This window comes from Danio aesculapii, chromosome 2 (assembly GCF_903798145.1).
Source record: "Danio aesculapii chromosome 2, fDanAes4.1, whole genome shotgun sequence".
NCBI lineage: Eukaryota > Metazoa > Chordata > Actinopteri > Cypriniformes > Danionidae > Danio > Danio aesculapii.
In genome coordinates this window covers 59,495,889-59,514,594 of record NC_079436.1, presented here as the reverse complement: position 1 = coordinate 59,514,594, position 18,706 = coordinate 59,495,889, and the positions used below count along the sequence as shown (strand labels likewise).

The window sequence follows — 18,706 nt, the reverse complement described above, 5'->3', positions numbered from 1 at the left end:
AAAAGTTTGAGAACCACTGGTGTACAGCATACAGCATAATAAATCAATGCTATGAATGTACTGACAGTTGTACACTGAGCATTAGATTGTGTGTGTGTGTGTGTGTGTGTGTGTGTGTGTTGTCCATCATCAGTCATGTGTGATGTGTCCAGCAGGAGTGTGAGCACTGTCTCCTGTCAGCAGAAAGAGCTGGTCCGCTGCTGTATGATGATTTTGCTGATGTATTTCTCTGTGTGTGTGTGTGTGTGTGTGTGTGTGTGTGTGTACGCTGAGCAGCTGCTGCAGTAAACCTGCATTCAGAGCACCTGGAGCTCTCGCTTTACATTCGTCTTCAGCTCTTCTGCTTTATTAGTGCTGCTGTTTCTCCTACAGGAGTGCTGAGTGCTGTTCAGTGGGTCTGTCAGAGGCAATGCACTGCACTGATACTGTACACAAACAGACTGGAGCTCTCAAAACTACACCTGTTACACAGCACCGTGCATACAGCCTTTACAAACACACTGAAACACTACAGTTACAAGTGGACAACACCCAGGTAACCACTCAGAACAACCTTAGCAACCACTCAGAACATCCAAGCAACACCCCAGCAACTATTCAGAAAACTATAGCAACCATTCAAAAAGCCCTAGCAACCGAATACAACATCTTGATTATCCCCATAGCAAACAGTGAGAATAGCCCGGCAACCAGAACCTGTACAACCACCAGAAAAGAAAACACTTAATGACCACTTGACAGCACCTTAGCAACCACCCAAAACAACATGACAACACCTTAGCAACTACTAAAAACAACCTGATAAGATCCTAACAACCACTAATAACAACAACAACCTAGCAACACCCCAGCAACCACATAGAAAACTTAAGCCACCACACAAGCTGATATCACTATAGTAAACACTGAGAATGGCCTAGCAAAACCCTGGCAACCAGAAGAACCTGAGCAACTGCCATACAAGGAAAAACATTCAATGACCACTAGAATGCACCCTAGCAACCCTTCAAAAAAACCCTTGCAACCTCTTAGAACAACATAACACCGCACCAACCACTCAGAACATGACAACACCCTAGCAACCACTCAAGACAACTTGATAACGCCTAAACAACCACTAATAACAACCTGTCAGCATCCTAGCAACCACTCATCCTAAAACCATTTAGAACAACCTAGCAACAGCCTGGCAACCAGCAAAACCTGTCATCAAAAAGACAACCAGAAGAACTTGAACAACGTCCACAAAAAAACAAAATAACTAAATGACCACGTGACAGCACTCTAGCAACCACTCACAATGACCTGATAACTTCGTAGAAACCACTCATAACAACCTAGCAACACCCTGGCAACTAGAAGAACTCATGCAACCTCCAGAAAAGAACAGAAAACAAAAAATGACCATCTGACAGAACCCTAGCAACCTTTTACGATGACCTGACAACACCCTAGCAATCACTCACAACAACCTAGCAACACCCTGGCAACCAGAAGAACTTATGTAACCTCCAGAAAAGAACAGAAAAGACCAAAATGACCACCTGACAGCACCCTAGCAACCACTCACAATGGCCTGACAACACCCTAAAAACATTAAGAACAACCTAGCAACACCCTGGCGACCCGAAGAACTTGTGCAACTTCCGGAAAAGAGATGAAAACACTAAATGACCACCTGACAGCATCCTAGCAACCACTTACAATGACCTGACAACACTCTAGCAACCACTCACAACAACCTAGCAACACCCTGGCATCCAGAAGAACAACCTAGCAACACGCTGGCAGCCAGAAGAAATTGTGCAACCTCCAGAAAAGAACAAATAAAAAAAAAACACTAAATGACGACCTGACCGCACCCTAGCAACCACTTACAACGACCTGACAACACCTTAGCAACCACTTAGAACAACCTAGCAAGACCCTGGCAACCAGAAGAACTTGTGCAACCTCCTGAAAAGAACAGAAAACACTAAATAACTACATGCCAGCACCCTAGCAACCACTCACACAATCTGACAACACCCTAAAACATCCAGTTCAACCTATCAACAACCTGGCAACCAGAAGAACTTGTGCAACCTCCAGAAAAGAGAAGAAAACACTAAAAGACAACCTTACAGGACCCTAGCAACCACTCACAACAACCTGACAACACTCTAGCAACCACTCCCTGGCAACCAGAAGAACTTGTATAAAAAACAATGACCACCTGAGAGCAATGTTGCAACCACTCACAACAACCTGACAACACCCTAAAACATCCAAAACAACTTTGCAATACCCTGGCAACCAGCAGGACCTGTGCAAATTCCAGAAAAGAAAAGACTCAATGACCAAATGAGACTACCCTAGAAACCACTCACAATGACCTGGCAACACTTGCATAGCAACCACTTAGAACAACCTAGCAACCAGAAAAACTTGTGCAACTTCCAGAAAAGAGAAGAAAACACTAAATGACCACCTTCCAGCACCCTAGCAACCACTCACAATGACCTAACAACACTCTAGCAACCACTCACAACAACCTAGCAACACCCTGGCATCCAGAAGAACTTGTGCAACTTCCCGAAAAGAACAGACCACAGTAAATAACAACCTGTTAGCACCCTAGCAACCACTCACAACAACCTGACAACTCTCTAGCAACCACTCAGAACAACCTAGCAACACCCTGGCAACCAGCAGAACCTGTGCAAATTCCAGAAAAGAAAAAGACTCAATGACCAACTGAGACTGCCCTAGAAACAACTCACAATGACATGACAACACCATAGCAACCACTTAGAACAACCTAGCAACCAGAAGAACTTGTGCAACTTCCAGAAAAAAACACTAATTGACCATCTTACAGCACCCTAGCAACCACTCACAATGACCTGACAACACCCTTAAACCATTCAGAACAACCTAGCAACACCCTGACAACCAGCAGAACCTGTAGAACCCCCATAACAGAAAAACACAACACCCAGAGCACCCAAACTCCCCCAGAAAAGCCCAGGACAGCATTCAGAAGCGCAGCATCACATCAATCACACAGACAACCTGGAAAAACAACCTCCTAATGAGTTTTTAATTAGTCTTCTTTGACTCGCTCTCATAAAAATATGTAAAAATGCATTAAGAATAATAAGACAAACGAACTTGAGAGGCAACGCTGCATATATTAAGACTTGTTTTCGTAGCCTATTTCCCTAATTTAAGTGTATTTAGTTTCGCTGCACTGGAGATTTTCCCCACTCACTTTAAATTATTTTTAATGCTTAAAACAAAGGAGAAACTCAACGCCAGAAACTCAAAACTTTGTCTGAAACTAGTTCTAATGTCTGCTGCAGTGCAGTGCTGCCTCTCAAGTGAATCGTCCTGTTTTTTAAGAAGCTTTAAAAGTAAAAGTACACACAAACACTCATTAAGAAGTGTTTTTTACCTCTGAAGCAGGAGACTGTTAGTTAACTCAATTAAAAGCATAACAACCTGCAGCAACCAGAGCTAAAGTGAACACTCATCTGAGAGAAATCAAACACACATTCTACACTGCAGTACATTACTACATTACTACTTATCTCTGTAGATTCATTCATTCATTTTCTTTTTAACTTAGTCCTTTTAGTAATCAGGTGGTGTCTCCACAGCGGAATGAACCGCCAACTAATCCAGAATATGTTTTACACAGCAGATGCACTTCCAGCTACAACCCAACACTGGGAAACACCCATACACACTAATACACTACAGCCAATTTAGTTCATCAATTTCCCTATAGCGCATGTGTTTGGACTGTGGGGGAAACCGGAGCACCCGGAGGAAACCCACACCAACACGGGGAGAACATGCAAACTCCACACAGAAACACCAACTGACCCAGCCGGGACTCGAACCAGAGACCTTCTTGCTGTGAGGTGAAAGCGCTACCCACTGCGCCACTGAAAATTTAAAATGAATGAATAAACCAAGTGTGTGTGCCATACAGTGTATGTATGTGTGTGCCTGCGTATGTGTGTGTGTGTTCATCTGTAGATCCAATAGTGTTCTTCAGTGTGTTCCTTTGTCCTGTGTGTGTGTGTGTGTGTGCATTTCAGCAGCTCCACAAGTGTTCTTATGTTGTTCCTCCGTCCACAGGGATGCTCTTCAGCTCAGATCTCCATCACCTGCTCCTGATCTGATGGATAATTGCGTTATATGACTGTCCCGCAGGAGCGCTCCACAAGCTCTTTCAGCACATGCAAGAATACTTCAGCTCAGATATTGAAATGTATAACCCCAGGGCAGTTGAGTTCTTGATTCTGATTGGCTGATGAACATTCTAAGGTGTGCTAGTAATTTATAGACTGTAAAACATAATTTTTCCCTTTTGATTTATTTTTAAAAATATTCAGGGTTATTAAACAATAAAACTAAAACAAATACATACATTTAACTTAAAGTTAAACGAATAAAACCAGACGATTTAATAATATAATATAACAATATAATATAATATATTATAATAAAATAAAATAAAATAAAATAAAATAAAATAAAATAAAATAAAATAAAATATAATATAATATAATATAATATAATATAATATATTATAATAAAATAAAATAAAATAAAATATAATATAATATAATATAATATAATATAATATAATATAATAATATAATATAATATAATATAATATAATATAATATAATATAATAAAATAATATAATATAATATAATATAATATAATATAATATAATAAAATAATATAATATAATATAATATAATATAATATAATATAATATAATATTAATATAATAAAATAATATAATATAATATAATATAATATAATAATATAATATAATATAATATAATATAATATAATAAAATATAATATAATATAATATAATATAATAAAATAATATAATAATATAATATAATAAAATATAATATAATATAATATAATATAATAATATAATATAATAATATAATATAATAATATAATAATATAATATAATATAATATAATATAATATAATATAATATAATATAATATAATATAATATAATATAATATAATAAAATAATATAATATAATATAATATAATATAATATAATATAATAAAATAATATAATATAATATAATAATATAATATAATATAATATAATATAATATAATAATATAAAATAATATAATATAATATAATAATATGATATAATAAATGAATATAATATAATATAATATAATATAATATAATATAATAATATAAAATAATATAATATAATATAATAATATGATATAATAAATGAATATAATATAATATAATATAATATAATATAATATAATATAATATAATATAATATAATAATATAAAATAATATAATATAATATAATAATATGATATAATAAATGAATATAATATAATATAATATAATATAATATAATATAATATAATATAATATAATATAATATAATATAATATAATATAATATAATATAATATAACAAGCCGGTCACACATTAGCTAATCATAAAACATGCTATATAATCAATCATCAGCTAAGTGTGAACACTTGAAATAGCAAATGAATTTGTGCTGATTTGTCCATGCATGTTTGTGCTGGTCTGAAAAAGTCATTATTACACAGCTGTCTGGAATACTGGATTCTGATTGGTCCATCATGATAATCCAAGGTTTTTTATTCCCAGATAACAACCGCTGAATGACACACACTCATCTGTAAACTAAAAAACCTCCTTCATCAACAAATGCACCGGGCATTGTTGTTCAGTGTCATTTGCATGGCCTAGTTTGCATTGCATTAAAGATGTTTGTGTGCTGCTGTGCATCCCTGTGTGTGTAATAAGCAATGTGTATGTGCGACTTTTTAATCTACGTAAGCACATATGTAATTTGTTCGTTATTAAAACAACGCATTATTTACATGTGGATATAAAAATGCACATACACATAGCTTATTACACACACAGGGATGCTCAGTAGCACACAAGCGTCTTTAAATCTATGAAAGGACTCAAATGTAAAAGATTGTTATTGTCTATGCGACGCCTCTGAATGGGATGCATGTGTAAATGTAGAGTAACTGTACCCCGTTGGCGGTGCTGACGGCTTGATAGTAGACGCTGTAGCTCTTGTGCGGCAGTAGCGGAGGGTTCCAGTAGCCGCTGTACGTTCGGTTATCCCCGATGGTGAAGGGTTGCACTGACGGGACGCTGGCGGATGGGAATTCTGCGCTGTAGTAATAGCGAGAGCTTAGACTGCTGGCGTTCTGATAGTGAACCGGCACCGGGAAACAGCGCAGGATCTCCGCTTCACCACCGCGAGCCCGACGGGGGCGCTCTTCCTCCACCACCACCTGATACACACTGCAGAGAAGAACACACTGATTTACATTTACAGCATTTACACAGCATACACGTCTAATCAATACTGTCTATTCAGTGCTGAATCCTGGAAAAAGTCTATAAATATAAAACAAGTTTAGCAAAAAGCAAAATAACTTTAAAATGTGTCTTTAAATATAATACAAATGGACATTTTTGCAATATTTTGAAATATATGTTGCAGATATGACATGTTTCATATGTTTTTTTGAAATCCAAATATGAACTTGTGTGTCATATAGCTGATTTGCATATATTGACATATATCCGATTTCTATGGGGGTCTCGATATGCTTGAGTTCAGAAGAGTATGTGTGTGTGTGTGTGTGTGTGTGTGTTATTGTGCATCAGGATTATTGATGAATATATTTCAGCATCGGGATCTATAATCATATTCATCAGATCAGACTCTGCTTTTCATCTCGCTGGAAGAGTTTCTGTCATCTCCAACATCTAATATTCTCCAGAGCTGAAGAGAGACGTCCTGATGACACGCACACATGCACGCACACACGCGCACACACACACACACACACATACACACGGATGCCTGTTTGCTGTTTAATCATTTATGCAGTGAAAGGTCAAACATGCTCTCCATAAATTGTGTGTGTGTGTTGTATTTTGAGAAAGAGCTTCTGAGCCCTGGAGCCACACACACTGAGCAGGACTGCACTTCACAAACAATGACGTACATCAGTATGATACATGGTCTAGCAAGCGAGGGTGGAGCTATTAGTACTTTAGGGTGGAGCTATCAGTCCTTTAGGGTGGAGCTATTAGTCCTTTAAGGTGGAGCTATCAGTCCTTTAAGGTGGAGCTATCAGTCATTTAGGGTGAAGCTATCAGTCCTTTAAGGTGGAGCTATCAGTCATTTAGGGTGGAGCTATCAGTCCTTTAGGGTGGAGCTATCAGTCCTTTAATGTGGAGCTATCAGTCCTTTAAGTATAAAGCTATCAGTCCTTTAAGGTGGAGCTATCAGTCCTTTAGGATGGAGCTATCAGTCATTTAAGGTGGAGCTATCAGTCCTTTAAGGTGGAGCTATCAGTCCTTTAGGGTGGAGCTATCAGTCTTTTAAGGTGGAGCTATCAGTCCTTTAAGGTGAAGCTATCAGTCCTTTAAGGTGAAGCTATCAGTCCTTTAAGGTGGAGCTATCAGTCCTTTAAGGTGGAGCTATCAGTCCTTTAAGGTGGAGCTATCGGTCCTGTAAGGTGGAGCTATCGGTCCTTTAAGGTGGAGCTATCGGTCCTTTAAGGTGGAGCTATCAGTCCTTTAAGGTGAAGCTATAGGTCCTTTAAGGTGGAGCTGTCGGTCCTTTAAGGTGGAGCTATCGGTCCTTTAAGGTGGAGCTATCAGTCCTTTAAGGTGGAGCTATCAGTCCTTTAAGGTGGAGCTATCGGTCCTGTAAGGTGGAGCTATCGGTCCTTTAAGGTGGAGCTATCGGTCCTTTAAGGTGGAGCTATTGGTCCTTTAAGGTGGAGCTATCAGTCCTTTAAGGTGAAGCTATAGGTCCTTTAAGGTGGAGCTGTCGGTCCTTTAAGGTGGAGCTATCGGTCCTTTAAGGTGGAGCTATGAGTCCTTTAAGGTGGAGCTATCGGTCCTTTAAGGTGGAGCTATCGGTCCTGTAAGGTGGAGCTATCGGTCCTTTAAGGTGGAGCTATCGGTCCTTTAAGGTGGAGCTATTGGTCCTTTAAGGTGGAGCTATTGGTCCTTTAAGGTGGAGCTATTGGTCCTTTAAGGTGGAGCTATTAGTCCTTTAAGGTGGAGCTATAGGTCCTTTAAGGTGAAGCTATAGGTCCTTTAAGGTGGAGCTATAGGTCCTTTAAGGTGGAGCTATAGGTCCTTTAAGGTGAAGCTATAGGTCCTTTAAGGTGGAGCTATAGGTCCTTTAAGGTGGAGCTGTCAGTCCATTAAGTCGGGGTTATCAGTCCATTACTTGAATATATTAACTAAACATACGTCATGATAGAACAATCTTAACTTGTAAAACCTTAAATGTTTTCTCTTTCCGGCAAACTGTAGAGGTGGAGCTGCAAACACACATGACTGCGCTGCTGTTTGTGAGTGTCTGTTTGATTGATGGATTCAGAAAACACAGAATCATTATTAACTATTCTCACTGCTATTATATAAACTATATGAGTATCTAATGATGCTTTAAGGAAACACACCCCTGGACAAACCCAGAGCTGCAGATGTAGAGCTGACCCCAGATCAGTTTCTAATGCTGTTGACTGCTGCTGGTCTGACCTTTGGGCTGATAATCTTTAATAAAGTCTGCGTTTGCTTGTGAAAGGTTATCTGGGAATATCAAACGCCGGGTTTATAAATATACTGGAGTTAATGAAATTACAAACTTCTGCCCTTTTCCTGTGTGTCCTCATTAAACAGACCAAAACAACTGCGGGAAGACTTTCTAGAAGAGTCTATATACTGTATATATAGTCACAATCTTCAGCCATATACAGCAAGATGTACAGTGGATATATTCACTAACAAAAACCTTCTAAACACAGTGTATGGGATAAACAAATCAACTGCAGCGTCAAGTAAACCAATATACCATGTAAAAAGAATGTGTAATAATAAATGTACTTATATATATATATTCCTTTACACAAGTCAAGAAAGACTCACTGTGTTTACTGTGGTTAGCTCTTACACTTTTACACATATTACTGATTCAAACGCACGACAACAAGCTCAGAAGTGCTTTAAAATCTCTTATGTGTGTGTGTGTGTGTGTGTGTGTGTGTGTGTGTGTGTGTGTAGTACTCAGTCCAGGTCTGAGAATGCTGTGCTGAATGCTAACTCTTGACCGTGTGCTGGACATGATCATCATCTGATCCATTATTGAAGGCAGCAGAGCAGCAGAAGTTCATTAACAGCTGATCTCACTCTCAGGTCAAAGGTCAGGGGTCAGGGGTCAGAGGTCACAGCACAGCCTCAGCAGAGCATCAGTCTGACTATAGATGAACAGGATGTATGTGTGTGTGTGTGTCCGCGCATGTGCGAGAATGCATTTGTGTGTGTGTGTGTGTGTGTGTATGTGTGTGTGTGTGTGTGTGTGTGTGAGTGAGGGTTTGTGCCTGTAAGTGTGCTTGCATGTGTGTGTGTTTGCACATGTGAGTGTGTGTTTGCATGTGAGTGTACGTGCATGTGTGTGTGTGCATATGCGTGTGTGTACATGTGAGTGTGCGTGCATGTGTGTGTCTGTGTGTGTGTGCATATGAGTTTGTGCACATGTGAGTGTGCACGCATGTGTGTGCGCATATGAGTATGTGTTTGTTCATATGTGTGTGTTTACATGTGTGTTAATGTGTATGTGTGTGTGTACACATGTAAGTGTGTGTGCATGGGTGTGTGTGTGTGCATGTGTTTGTACATGCATGCAATCGTGTGTCAATGTGTGTGTGTTCATGCATGTGCGTGTGTGTGTGTGCATGTGTGTCTGTGAGTGTGCGTCAGAGAGAGGGCATCAGGAAGTGTGTGTGTGCATGTTTATGTCAGTTGTGTGTTAGTGTTTTTGTGCTTGTGTGTGTGTGTATCTGCTGACTGCTGGATAGTGTGTGTGTGTGTGTGTGTGTCTGTCTGTTAGTGTATCAGAGTGCATGTGTGTGTGTGTCAGAGAGTGTGTGTGTGTGTGTGTGTGTGTGTGTGTGTGTGTGTGTGTGTGTGTGTGTGTGTGTGTCTGTGAGTGTGTGTCAGAGAGCGTGTGTCATGTGTATCTGTTTGTCAGTTGAATGTCAGTGATTTTTGTGGTTGTGTGTGTGTGTGTATCCTCAAACCTGGTGCACAATGTGTGTGTGTGTGTGTGTGTGTGTGCTGATGTCCCTCTTCCTCCTGTTACTGTGGAAACGGAGGATCCTCTTCACTGTCACTTATTATTCGCATAAAGCCGTCTTTATTGGACAGAAGAAAGGAGCTCTTCCTTGGCGTGTGTGTGTGTGTGTGTGTGTGTGTGTGTGTGAGAGAGAGAGAGAGTCGGCAGTCTGAGTCTCTTCTTTCATCAGATCAGAGATGTTTAATATGATCATCAATAATCAGACCATTCACAAAACCAACACAACATCTGTATATATATATGCTTTCATTCATTCATTCATCAGGGGTCACCACAGCGCAATGAACCACCTACTATTCTAGCATATGTTTTACACAGCGGATGCCCTTTCACCTGCAACCCAGTACTGGGAAACACCCATACACACTCATTCACACACACGCACACTCATACACTACAGCCAGTTTAGTTGATCAATTCCCCGATAGTGCATGTGTTTGGACTGTGATGGAATCCGGAGAAACACCAACTGACCCAGCCAGGACTCAAACCAGCGACCTTCTTGCAGTGAGGCCACAGTGCTAACCACTGCGCCACTGTGTATACACACAGTTGAGTGTAAAATTATTCATTATCTGCATTCTCTTTCAAATATTTCCCAAATGATGTTTAGTGCTGTGTTCACACCAGACGTGGAACACACGGATAAATGGCGATATTCGCACTTAAATAGACGCGTGAACGTTTGAGTTTACTCGCTTCATTCGTCCGTCAAATTCACATCAGAACAGACGCGGATCTGTCTGCCCGGTGACTGTAGCTTCGCTGCTAAAAGGCTAACACAGCTTTCATTGAGAGAATAACTGTGTTTATGTGCTTTAGGAAGGCTGAAGAACAGTATTGATTCATTTGGAGCCGTGTCTGAGTCCACTAGATGCTTTCAGAGGTGCAGCAGCTCTGTGAGCTCATAAACTCCTCCAGAAACTGTACCTGGATGATGGGGGCTTTCAGCGGTGCTTCTGACTGAGCTGAGCCCAGTTTGATGAACTGTTGTCGGTGTAGGCAGGAGGATTTTCCCCCGGGGCACCAACATCAGGCGATACGTCATGAGCACGCCCCCACAAGAGCAAGCTCCTGATTGGTTAACACGGCGAGAATGTGCTCTGGAGTTCAGATTTTCGAACTCAAGCATTCTCGCCGCGCAATTCGCGCGATTCTCGTCTTTGCATTGACTTAACATGTAAATCACTTGCGCTTGACGTGTCCTCCGCATCTGGTCTGAACACAGCATAACAGGTTCAAGATGTCTTCTTTGTTTTATTTCAGCTAGAATAAAATCAGTTTTTAATTGCTTTAAACCCATTTTAAGGTCAATATTATTAGCCCTCTTAAGCAATTTCCGCAGGATGTGTAGTTTGCATTGACTTAACATGTAAATCACTCGCGCTTCACACGTCTTCTGCGTCTGGTGTGAACACAGCATTATACAATGACTTGCCTAATTACCCTAACTTTACCCTTATTATTAAATTACCCTAGTAAAGCCTTTAAATGTCACTTTAAGCTGTATAGAAGTGTCTTGAAGAATATCTAGTCTAATATTATTTACTGTCATCATGACAAAGAGAAAATAAATCAGTTATTAGAGATGAGTTAATAACACTATTATGATTAGAGATGTGTTGGAGAAATCTGCTCTCCGTTAAACAGAAATTGGGGAAACAATATAAAGGAATTACACATATACAGTGCTCAGTATAATGGAGTACAGCACATTTAGAAGATGGATATGTTCCTCCATTTCACAGTGAATATAGGCAGTGTATTTTGGTGCATTTAAACAGAACAGATTTATTAAACAGATTTATTTACTGCAATAAGATTTTAGTCTCCAAATATATTCAGAAACTGAAAGATAATACAATTAAATTCATGTCAAATATCACAAATAAACATTAAAACCTACAAAATGTCAACTCAATTTCTCATGTTTTGCTTCTCCTGATTTTTCCTCTTTTTAAATCTGTATTTAATATTTTTCTCTAACATATAAATGTGTCTGTATTAGTGTTTGGAGCATTATCCTAAGTTATTTTGTTAGAAAAGCTTCAGATTTGGCTTCAGTACTGACTAATCTAATGTATATGCACTAATATTATACTGTACAGCTTCACATTAACATTATGAATTTAAATAAGAAGTGTGTGAGGGGTGAACTCATATATGCTGAGCACTTATATATCAAATTATATTTAAAAATATGTAATAATAATAATAATTTTTTTTTCCAAACGTGTGACTCTTTCCTTCAAGTCCTGGACAAACAGTGGTGGTGCTCCGCATCTGCCGTACAGTGGAGCGTTGCGTACAGCAGAATCTGCTGCTGATCTGGGCATTAATGAGCTTGTTTACACGCCGCCGTCTGTAAGAGGAATATATTCAGCTAATGCGTAATTAAGTGTGTGTGACGGGTCGCTCTGCATCGATCTGTTCAACATCAGTTCTGGACTCCCAGAGCGCCGTCAGCTGATTAATGAAAACACACATCTTCACCCACCAGCCAGAGACACACACACACACACACACACACACACACACACACACACGCACGCACACAACCACGGACACACACACACACACACACACACACACACACACAACATTCAGCTAACATTACACAAACATTCACACATATCACTGTTCGTTTGGAGCATTGTGGGAACGTTCATTCTAGGTTATTTAAATAAACGTACGTTCATAAATTAAATTGCATTAAACACAATTTAGGGAATAAATATACAGGAGGCTAATAATTTAGGAGAGCTAATATTTCTGACTTTAACTTTTTAGCAGGTCATCTGGAAACAAATCTGAGCGGATAAAAAGCTGAGATGTTTATATTGAGCCAGTGTTCATTAATATAATAAACCTGTAACACAAGTAAGTCAACTAGTTACTTTTTAGGGGAGTAACTCAGTTTTGTAATGCATTACATTCCTATCAGCTACTCTGTAAACAACTACACAGAAAGTTCAGCTTCATTATGATCATTTATAGGGTGCATTCACACCTCGACGTCTGTTTCAGAACCTGTCTCGTTTGCCCAGTTAGCACGGTTAGTTTGGCACATGTGAATCCAGCAATCATGCTCCGATCCACGCCAAATCAATCGGTCTGAGATCTCCTGAGGTGGTCTCGGCTAGATTGAAACGATCTCTAAAGCGGATCGATTGTAGTGAGAAAACAAAATGATCCAATGAACTGATGAACCAGGCTATATCACAGTGTATTATGGTTGTGTAATAGCCACATATACGGCTATATCATGGGTGTCAAACTCATTAGCTCAAGGGGCCACATGGAGGAAAATCTATTCCCAAATGTGCCGGACCAGTAAAATCATGGTGTATATAACTTAAAAACAACAACTTCAGATTGTTTTCTTTGTTTTAATTTGATCAACATAAAACATAAAGCTGGAGCCTGAGAAAAACACAATCTCACAGCAATTCAGAACTTTTTGATTAGTGGCTAATTCAGACGAATTCATACGACATCAATTTAGTACGATTTCCTTATCCACCAATGATGGTTGGGTTTAGATGTGTGGTTGGGTGCCACACCCCCTTTTTTATTTTGTACATTTTCAAATGACTGAACTACATGTATTGACCACTAAACTGATAAATGATAAAATAGGGACTTTTCCTTGTGAGAACACCTGTGGTATGTGTGTTTTGGCAGGGCATAGGTGTGGGCTTTCTGTCTGAGAAGGCTGTCACACCGACGCTGATTCAGGCTTCTGGATTGGATGAAATTAACAGTTTGCTATTGCGCCATCCATTGGACACAATTGGAGCAGTTTCCTTTATCGAAGAATTGCAGCTCATTCTTATACTTTACAGAATCATCTTGCGGGCCGGATTAAACTCGTTTGCGGGCCTTATCCGGCCGCATGTTTGACACCCCTGAGCAGACTCTTAAATGAGCAGGAGCTCATTCATGCTATGTGTGGGGGGTCATGGAAATCATTCTAAGGGGAGGGGGATGGGGGGGGGGGCAACAGTCGCGGGAATCACGCAAGGTGGGGGGAGGGGTGACGGTCGCGTGAATCACGCAAAGTGGGGGGAGGGGTGACGGTCGCGTGAATCACAGTAAGTGGAGGGGCGGGCACTGTCATGTTGGAAGGAGAGGGAGAGCACTTCAGCCAATGAGGGCACTTCTAGCCACCGGGACACTCCCCTGTGCACGGCCCTGCCCCTGAGCTATATTAAGAGAGAATGATGAGTAGGGCGGGATGCCATTATTCCTACCAGTTTCATGTCCAATATGAACGTAGAAGCATGCTGAAATATTAACGAGTGCTGTTTATCCGTTAGGAAAATTGACAAATTACCATCTGATACATTCATTCATTCATTCATTTTCTTTTTGGCTTAGTCCCTTTATTCATCAGAGGTCGCCACAGCGGAAAGAACCGCCAACTTATCCAGCACGTTTTACACACCGAATGCCATTCAAGCTGCAACCCAACATTGGGAAACACCCATACACACACACATACATACAGTACGGCCAATGTAGTTGATCAATTCCCCTATAGCGCATGTGTTTGGACTGTGGGGGAAACCGGAGCACCTGGAGGAAACCCACACCAACACGGGGAGAACATGCAAACTCCACACAGAAACACACACTGACCCAGCCGGGGCTCGAACCAGCGACCTTCTTGTTGTGAGGCCACAGTGCTGACCCCTGAGCCACCGTGACACCTACCATCTGATGACCTTTTCATATTTTAGTCTTCTAATATGTTGTGTTAGGCCTGTTGTTCTGATCAGAACATCAAAAGAGACTCCTGAAGTGAATGGGTCAGAAAAGGGAGACGTCCAAAATATGTACTGTTGGTGTGCCTCCAGGAACAGGGTTGGGAAACACTGCTCTAAAGAGACATTTATGAAGAGAAAGGTATTTTATTTACTAGCTAATCACCTTCATCATTACATATAAAATGAAACTTCTGAACCTAATCAGAGGAGCCTGATAGAGAATGCTCAATTACAAGAAAAGAGCTCTGATGGATTTAGAGGATTCTGCATCTGAACTCTTCATGTGTGAACGCACCCTTACTCTTAATTCACAATCGTCACACAGGCAGACGCTGTGGCTGTGCTCAGCAGTGTGTGGTTGTGGTCTGTTTTTCTCACACTCATGTCTTCTGTCTGGTAAACAGGTTGAGGTGTGTGTGTGTGTGTGTGTGTGTGTGTGTGTGTGTGTGTGTGTGTGTGTGTGTGTGTGTTGCTGTCGCTGTGGATTCGCTCTCCTCTAACTGACGCCAATTAGAGTCCGTCAGTCCGGCCGCCCGGAGCCACGTCTGCATTAGGGAGAGACACTGACCGGCAGGAGAACGAGGCTCTGCTGGAGATCAGGGTGCAGGATCACTGCGGACACACATTTAGATTAACGCTTCGCTTCCTGAATTAATCTTCATTTCATTAATGACTAACAACAGCTGTTGGATTATTAGACAGTATTGTACACCTGAGATGGGGATGTGCTTGTGATTTTCTAATAATTCAACAGCTGGAAGTGCATTATTCTGCTTATACTACTCATACTGTGCATTATTTTCTAATGATTCAACGACCTGGAGTCCGTTATTCTGCTTAATCATTTTATTATATGGACAAATATGCTATTTTAAAGTAATTAAGTAGTATTTGTTTACATTTGTGTGTAAATATGTGTGTCTGTGTGTGAGTGTGTGTGTGTGTTGTAATAGTGCCTAAGTGTGTTTGTATAACTGTTAAATATATATGTGTGTGTGTGTGTGTGTGTTTGTTTTAAAGTGTGTATGTGTGTGAGCGTGGGTTTGTGTCTAAGTCTCTGTGTGTGAGTGTTCTTATATCTAAGTTTTTGTGCTAGTGTGTTTGTGTGTGAGAGTGTTTGTGTCTAAGTGTGTGTATGTGTGTGCGAATGTGTGTTTTTAGTGTGTGTGTGTGTGTGTGTGTATGTGTGTGTCTGAGTTGTGTGTGCGAATGTGTGTTTAAGTGTGTGTGTGTGCGAATGTGTTTTTAAATGTGTGTGTGTGTGTATGTGTGTGTCTGAGTTGTGTGTGTGAATATGTGTTTTTAAGTGTGTGTGAATGTGTGTTTTTAAATGTGTGTGTGCGTGTGTGTGCGTGTGTGTGTGTGTGTGTGAGGGTGTGTTTGTGTCTAAGTGTGTATGTGTGTGAGCGTGGGTTTGTGTCTAAGTCTGTGTGTGTTTTTTTGTCTAAGTTTTTGTGCTAGTGTGTTTGTGTGTGAGAGTGTTTGTGTCTAAGTGTGTGTGCGAATGTGTGTTTTTTAGTGTGTGTGTGTGTGTGTGTGTGCATATGTGTGTGTCTGAGTTGTGTATGCGAATGTGTGTTTTTAAGTGTGTGTGTGCGGATGTGTGTTTTTAAATGTGTGTGTGTGTGTGTCTGTGTGTGTGTGTCTGAGTTGTGTATGCGAATGTGTGCTTTTAAGTGTGTGTGTGTGTGTGTGTGTGTGTGCGGATGTGTGTTTTTAAATGTGTGTGTGTGTGTGTGTCTGTGTGTGTGTCTGAGTTGTGTATGCGAATGTGTGCTTTTAAGTGTGTGTGTGTGTGTGTGTGTGTGTGTGCGCGGATGTGTGTTTTTAAATGTGTGTGTGTGTGTGTGTGTGTGTCTGTGTGTGTGTCTGAGTTGTGTATGCGAATGTGTGCTTTTAAGTGTGTGTGTGTGTGTGTGTGTGTGCGCGGATGTGTGTTTTTAAATGTGTGTGTGTGTGTCTGTGTGTGTGTCTGAGTTGTGTATGCGAATGTGTGTTTTTAAGTGTGTATGCGGATGTGTGTTTTTAAATGTGTGTGTGTGTGTGTCTGAGTTGTGTGTGCGGATGTGTGTGTTTTAAGTGTGTGTGTGTGTGTGTGCGTGTGTGTGCCTGAGTTGTGTGTGCGAATGTGTGTTTTTAAGTGTGTCTGTGTGTGTGTGTGTGTGTGTGTGTGTGTGTGTGTGTGTGTGTGTGTGTCTGAGTTGTTTGTGCGAATGTGTGTTTAAGTGTGTTTGTGTTTGAGTTGCTTGTGTGTGTATATTTGCATTTAAGTGTGTGTGAGAGTGTGTTTGTGTCTGAGTGTAAGTGTGTGTGTATGTGTGTGTCTAAATGTATGGATGTGTGTGCTAATGTATTTTTGAGTGTGTGTGTGTTTGTGTGTGTTTGATGTGATTGTGTGTGTATATTTGTATTTAAGTGTGTGAGTGAGTGTGTGTTTGTGTCTAGGTGTGTGTGATTGTAAGTTTGTCCACGTGTGTGTGTGTGTGTGTGTGTGTGTGCATGTGTTTTAACTTTTGTATGTATATTTGTGTTTAAGTGTGTATGCGTTTGTGTGTGTTTGTTTAAGTGTGTGTCTGAGCTGTGTGTAAATGTTTGTGTGTATGTACGTGTGTTTGTATATGTGTGTGAGTGTGTATTTGTGTTTGAATTGCTTGTGTGTGTATTTATATTTAAGTGTGTGTTTGAGTCCAAGTGTGTGTTTGTGAAGTGTGAATGTGTATGAGTGTGATAGTGTCTGAGTGTGTGTATGTACGTGCGTTTGTATATGTGTGTGAGTGTGTATTTGTGTTTGAGTTGCTTGTGTGTATTTATATTTAAGTGTGTGTGCGTGCGTGTTTGGGTCCAAGTGTGTGTTTGTGTTTAAGTGTGAATGTGTATAAGTGTGATAGTGTCTGAGTGTGTGTATTTATGTATGTGTGTGTGTTTTTTGTATGTGTGTGTGAATGTGTGTATGCGTTTAACCTATTAGTGTGTGTGTAAATTTCTATTTAAGTGTGTGTGAGTGTGTGTTTGTGTCTAAGTGTGTGTTTGTTTTTAAGTGTGTGCGTGTGTGTACATCCTGAATTGTTTTAAGTGCAGTGAGTGTCAGTTGAGTGTGTGTGTGTGTGTGTGTACAGTAGAGCTGCTGTTAGTGATGAACTCCTGAAGCAGTATAATGAATGTAACACTGTGTGTCTCCTTAACATGCTGCCTATGTAGTCGACTCACTAGGGTCAGGAGCAGATCCAGATCCACACTGATGTTTAATATGGACTGTGTGTGTGTGTGTGTGTGTGTGTGTGAGAGAGAGAGACGGCGTTCAGAATACAGATGCTGAAGGACACGAGTGTGTGATCATGTCCAGAATCAAGACAGAACTCAGACCGCATGAAGATAACAGAGGATCAATAACGAGGAGAGCTCACACTCACACAGCAGGAACATAGGGTGTGTGTGTGTGTGTGTGTGTGTGTGTGTGTGTGTGTGTGTGTTTGTGTAAATGTGTGTGTGTTTGACTGTATTTTAAGTGTGTTTAATTGTTTGTGATATGCGTGTTTAAATATGTGTGTATTAAATCAAGTGTAGTTTGTGTGAGAGTGTGTATATACGTGTGTGTGTGTGTGTGTGTGTGTGTGTGTTTTAGAATATGTTTGTGAGTTTGTGTGTGTGTTGTTTTTATTCATGTCTGTTTTACGAGTGTTTAACTGGGTGTGTGATTGTGTGTCTATATATAACAGT

The 18,706-nt window shown here is 40.0% G+C and overlaps 1 protein-coding gene across 1 annotated transcript in view; it reads right to left on the bottom strand.

Moving 5' to 3' along the window:
• LOC130238949 (receptor-type tyrosine-protein phosphatase mu-like) overlaps positions 1-18,706 on the bottom strand; it is a 183,073-nt gene that overhangs the window by 87,937 nt on the left and 76,430 nt on the right. The window contains exon 10 of the mRNA XM_056470069.1: positions 6,082-6,358. Within this exon, the coding sequence (XP_056326044.1) occupies positions 6,082-6,358 (277 nt within the window). The remainder of the gene's footprint in view (positions 1-6,081; positions 6,359-18,706) is intronic.